General features: G+C 39.8%; 1 protein-coding gene across 4 annotated transcripts in view; it reads left to right on the top strand.

Annotated features, from left to right (window-relative positions):
• PSMA5 (proteasome 20S subunit alpha 5) overlaps nucleotides 1-5,913 on the top strand; it is a 27,541-nt gene that overhangs the window by 11,042 nt on the left and 10,586 nt on the right. For all 4 annotated transcript variants that reach the window (XM_017858776.1, XM_017858777.1, XM_017858774.1 and 1 more), the window contains 4 exons: nucleotides 1,315-1,441; nucleotides 3,656-3,723; nucleotides 4,632-4,739; nucleotides 4,880-4,938. In XM_017858776.1, coding sequence (XP_017714265.1) covers nucleotides 1,393-1,441; nucleotides 3,656-3,723; nucleotides 4,632-4,739; nucleotides 4,880-4,938 — 284 coding nt within the window. In that variant the 5' untranslated portion in view covers nucleotides 1,315-1,392. The remainder of the gene's footprint in view (nucleotides 1-1,314; nucleotides 1,442-3,655; nucleotides 3,724-4,631; nucleotides 4,740-4,879; nucleotides 4,939-5,913) is intronic.

Below are 5,913 nucleotides of genomic sequence, written 5' to 3'. Positions count from 1 at the left end.
CTCAAAAAAAAAAAAAAGATAATAATAATAATATAATGTGTGTGAAACGATCAGTCTGCAGACATGTTAAGCAAGTTATACATAAAGATTCATGGGATTCTTTGGAACCCTTTGCAATGCTCACACTTGGCAGTGATTACTTTGTAGAAATAACTGAATATAATGGGAATTCAAAGCACAAAACATAGTCATGGAAGGCTTTGATGAGTGAAATTTGGATAGGGGAAAGGAAGAATGTATTCCAGGGGAGACAGCATGAGCAGAAGGGTGCAAGAATAGGAGATAATGTGGCTTGAGCAAGTGGGTTGGGCTATACCTGAGGGATTTTGTTGGAGAATAACGAGTATTGAAGTTGGAAGGGAAAAGTGGCATCAGGATATGAAGGCTCTGGAAGTTTATTTGGATATTATAGGCAGTATAGGGTGATGTTAATTCTTGAGAGAAGAAATATAATGATAATAGCATTTTATTAGATCAGTCAGGCTATAACATGAGAGATACATTGAGAGAGATTAAAGATGAGAGAGGTTATTGAAGTAATCTAGGCATGGAATATGAATAACATTTGTTCATATTTGGCAGGCACCATTTTAAGCATTTTGTAATACATAATGTGTTTACCCTTCTTGTTATTGTCATCCTCATTTTGTAGGAAATGGGCATAGAGGAGTAGTAGATGGCTGGGTGTTACATAAAGAGATGAATTCCAGGGATATTGTGGACTTCTAGCGACCTTAAATAATTAATAGTTTTACGCTGTTGGTGGTGATGATGGTGGTGGTTCTTTTTGTCCCTCCGTACCTTCCTTTATTACTTTTTTGGAGGTCAGGTAGGTTGGGGAATATCACCTCTTGGAACAGACCAAGATAGACGTTAAGAGGTGAAAAGAGACCGGGTCCAGAAAAGACATTAAGAGTTTTATTACTTTCTTGCCCACTATGTTTAGAACTTTTGAATCCTCCCTCCTCCAAATATTGGCATTAGAGAATGGATTTTTCCATTGTTTGAAAGACTTTGTTGAACTTACTCTTTTGGGGTTCTAGAAATTACCTGGGTAAATTATAAAGAAAACATTAAAAACTTAAAAAAAATTTAAGGGAGAAAAAAAGAACTTTTTTCTGTAAATCAATATTCTTGCTATTGACAGGAATAGTATATTAATCACTTAGAGTATATTAGGGTGCTCTTCTCTCTGCCTATAAAATGTGGCCAATTGAAGTTTCTATCATGTGAAGATTTACAGAGAGCTATCTGGTGAGTATGTGAGACAGTTATTTGATCTGTATATGGTAATCATAAGATGTTTCTCTTTAGCTTGGTTCTACAGCCATTGGGATCCAGACATCAGAGGGTGTGTGCCTAGCTGTGGAGAAGAGAATTACTTCCCCACTGATGGAGCCTAGCAGCATTGAGAAAATTGTAGAGATTGATGCTCACATAGGTAAGGAGTGGAGGAAAGCTGTTCTGTAGGACCTGGTCTGGGTTAATTAGTCCTCTTATGATGTTCCAAGGAAGGTTTATGAAACGAACATGTTATCCCCTTGTTCACTATTGTTTTCCAGGCAGTAGGCCAGAATGCGTAAATGTAGGAGTAGGAGGCTGTTGCAGGGCTCATTTATGTTTAACCTACTCCTAGAAGTACCTTTCCCCACAAATTTAGACTTGGTAAATGTGATGGTTGTTGAAACATGCAAAGGTTGAATCATAGGCCAGCTCCTTACGATGGTTCAGTCTTTACTGATGCATAATATTTGCTCTAGTAGGAGGCCACTAGAGCACAGGATTATGTATGGGAAGCTGGAGTGTCCATTGAGAAAAGAGGAATTCTCAAAGATCTTTGGAGTGACTACAAGTTACAAGAATAATATAGACTTGACTACATCAGTCTTCCTCCTTTGTTTTCAGATTATCTTTGTGTTCCTTGTTCCCTCTACCCACTTTTTTGGTCTTTAATTCCCCTGCCTTGACTTCTGACATCATTGTATAATAGTATTACAGGGTGAGTAGTTCTACTTACTTACAGAATGGCATTTTGTTTGGCTATCCAAATTTTCTTAACCTGTCTAGTCATCTAATTAATGAAGCATTGGTAAAATAATTAATTGCTTGAAGGCATCAGAACCAAATGCCGGGGTGACTCTGGAAGCTTGATACTATCTCTTTCATAGATATAGAAACTGAGATTTTATCTTTTAAGATTGGAACATTGTGTCTGCTTTAACTCGAGTCACTTGTCTTTTGAAGGTAGCTCAGTGTCACTACATTCAACAAATTGAGAACCTACAATGTGCCAGACATTATGCTAGATACCAGGGAATAGAAAGGAGTAAGACATAGTCCTTGTTTTCCAGGAGCATACGGTCTAATTGTGGTGGACATGTAAGTAAGTCAATGCAATTAAGTGACAAAAGTATTAAGAAAGACTCTAGTGTGTTCTCAGTAGGAGTACAAAGGAAGAAATAATTAGTTTTGCCTGGAGTCAGTGATAGTGGGGCTTTCAGAAAAGGATTCCATGAAAGTGATTTTGAGCTGAGTTTAATTCTGAAAGATAAGGAAGTGTACACAAGGCAAACAAGTGTCTGGGTATAGCAAGGGAGAGCATTCTAGTCAGAGGGAATAGAAATGACTGAAGCTGTCGTGGTGTAAAATATAAAATACCATAGCACAAGCAGTTTTGTGGGACTGGGACATGAACTGCAGCAACAGATGAGTCGGTCAGAGAGTGGAATTCCTTTTTTACCACACCAAAGGCTTCAATGTAATCCTTTTGCAAGGATGGGAAAGGTTTTAAGCAATGAGGTAATAGGATCCCATTACAGTTTTAGAAAGGCCATTCTGATAATGACATTAAAGGTAGACTAGAGGCAGGGAGGCCAGTTAAAAACTTGTAATAGTCCAAACAAAGAGATGGTGGAGGTTTTAACTAACACAGGAGCCAGAGAATGGAGAGGAAGATAGAAATTGACAGAACTTGTGATCTGATTGGTTGTGAGGGCCAACGAAGAAGACGGGGTCTAGAAGGAAAATGAGTGTGTGATATGTCCAAGTAGATATATTAAGGAAGTTATTTGGCTTTATATGTCTGAAACTTGGGAGAGAAACTTAGGCTGGAGATTTAGATTTGAGTCATGGTGCGTAAAATAACAATTATAGTCATAATTGTGGCAGCTTGGCCATCAGGCAAACTCTCTCTGATATAACTAGTTGTTTTGTGTTTGGGACAGAGAGGCAAAAGGCTTTTGATGTATTCGAGAGTCCTCCACTGTAGTCCATAGTGAGGTGATTTTCTTTTCTCTGTCTCCCAGGTTGGGACATTCATGTTTGCTTAGTTTGAAAATGTATCATCATCTACAAAGAGTGCTAAAGGGATGCTTAGGGATGTAATATGTGGAAATTCATGTTTGTTTAGCTGCTTTTCTCTGGACTTATTTTTATCATCTGGACTTCTGTGTCATTGTGGATGGTTTTTTGTTTCTAACATCGTTAATACTTGGTTCAGGGCAGATCATTTCCTGTCTAAACTTTCGGGTATAAAATGCCATGGGATAGCTGAATGGCTGCCATGGTTCCACTCCAGAATTTCAGGATTTCCTGAGTGAATGAAAGAGTTGTACAAGGATTTGGCCACTGGGTCACTGTCGCTTTTACATTGCAGGTTGTGCCATGAGTGGGCTAATTGCTGATGCTAAGACTTTAATTGATAAAGCCAGAGTGGAGACACAGGTAAAATTGGCATTATCTCCCTTTTACCAGGATGCTTGAGTTCCTTGTTTAGTGATTATGTAGCTGCCTGGGCTATAATGCAGGTATCTGTGTCAATATTAGATGTGGCTCTTGGGAATAATTTTGGGTAGAATTCCCAGTTAGAACTTTCTGGGGCTTGGAGTTTAGCTGTCTGATCATTGCAGTTTTAAAGAGGCTCTGGTCAGTAGTGCTGACAGTGTCTTCCTTTTTTTTTGGCTTTGCCTTATATAAAGCATGCATTGCAATGCATTGTTTCCTAATTGACTTCCTGTGGGAGCATCATGGCAGGAGGTGGACATAGTTAAAGGATATTCTCACCTCAACTGCCTTTGTTGCCAGGCTTGCAAATAACAGCCCTCCTCTGGTGAGTAATAACTTGTACTAGCTGACAAATACTGGTCAGGGATACTGTTTTTTTTGTTTGTTTGTTTTTTTAAACTTTGTAGCTGCTGCTTGGAGATAGGCTAGTAAGAAAAATATATCACACGGTAAATTTTTTGCACTTACTTGCAAGTTTGCTGTCTGTACTTATGTAAGAATAAGTCATTTAACCTAAACATCAACAGAATAAGCTAGAGTCTTTGAGGGAAAGAGGCACTTTTAGTTTTTGACAAGAGTACACTTGGTGCTTTCAGGGCATAGCCCTCTTTTTCAAGGCAATAATTCTCTTGTCCGTCGTTGCTTAGAGTCCTTGTGATAATGTTTATTTCCAGAGCTATTTCTCTTCCTCTCATGTACTCCCAAGTACTCAGGGTTAATGTTAATTAAGAAAACCACATTTGAGCCTTCAGTTTCCAATCCCAGTTTAAAGAAATATGCGTAGGGAGATGGTGGGCTGCCTCAGTGTCCTTATTAGAAGGGTGTACCATGGTTTGCTCTTCTTCTAGAACCACTGGTTCACCTACAATGAGACAATGACAGTGGAGAGTGTGACCCAAGCTGTGTCCAATCTGGCTCTCCAGTTTGGAGAAGAAGATGCAGATCCAGGTGCCATGGTGAGTGTGATACTTGTGTCGAGTTTTTTTATTGTTCTGTGGGACTTAGGACATTTGTCCTGTAAACATAACATTCCCAGCCCTTCTCACTCCTTACTTCATAGCCATTTATCTTAATATCTCTTACTTTTTGGTTCTAGTCTCGTCCCTTTGGAGTAGCATTGTTATTTGGAGGAGTTGATGAGAAAGGACCTCAGCTGTAAGTACCATTTTGTACTTTTCCCCCATGCTTTTACGGGGAGTTATTTTAATTTGGGGTGGGGACCGAGAAGATTATTGTAGACTGTTAGCCAGGTATTAGCACACACCTGTAGTCCCAGCTACTTGAAGGCTGAGGCAGGAGGCTCTCTTGAGCCCGGGAGTTGTTATCCAGGCTGTAGTGAGCTTATGATTATGTCACTGCACTCCAGCCTGGATAACAGAGTCAGACCCCATCTCTTTAAAAAACATATTTTAAAAAGATTATTGTAAAAAGGGCTATTGTAGAGTGTGTGTGTGTATATATATATGGCTTCTAATACTGAAGTTTAGTGATTCTATGCCGTTTGCCCAAATTTGGGGATTCCATGAAGAATTCCCCTATTGGAACCAGTGCTAATTCTGGAAGGAATTAGAAGTAACTTGTTACTATAGTCAGGGTATATTTTAGAGCTTTGCTCTGGAATGTTGATCTGATCCTCATCCTCAGATATTTCTAAGAAAGGCATAAACAAATACCATATTTATACATAGTATACTTCTGAATCCCTAAGGAAGTTGCTAATTTTTTGTTGTTGTTGTTGAGATGGAGTCTCGCTCTGTCGCCCAGGCTGGAGTGCAGTGGCCGGATCTCAGCTCACTGCAAGCTCCGCCTCCCGGGTTTACGCCATTCTCCTGCCTCAGCCTCCCAAGTAGCTGGGACTACAGGCGCCCGCCGCCTCGCCCGGCTAGTTTTTTGTATTTTAGTAGAGACGGGGTTTCACCGTGTTAGCCAGGATGGTCTCGATCTCCTGACCTCGTGATCCGCCCGTCTCGGCCTCCCAAAGTGCTGGGATTACAGGCTTGAGCCACCGCGCCCGGCCGGAAGTTGCTAATTTTTTAAAACACTTTCTAAAATGTCTGGTTTCTCCAGACATAGAACATCTTTTAGATCTGTGCCTCAATATTTTTTTTTTCTTTTTTTTTTTTTTTTTTT

The sequence above is a fragment of the Rhinopithecus bieti genome, unplaced genomic scaffold (genome assembly GCF_001698545.2).
Source record: "Rhinopithecus bieti isolate Rb0 unplaced genomic scaffold, ASM169854v2 scaffold_48884, whole genome shotgun sequence".
Classification (NCBI taxonomy): Eukaryota; Metazoa; Chordata; class Mammalia; order Primates; family Cercopithecidae; genus Rhinopithecus; species Rhinopithecus bieti.
This window is presented reverse-complemented; position numbering and strand designations above follow the sequence as displayed.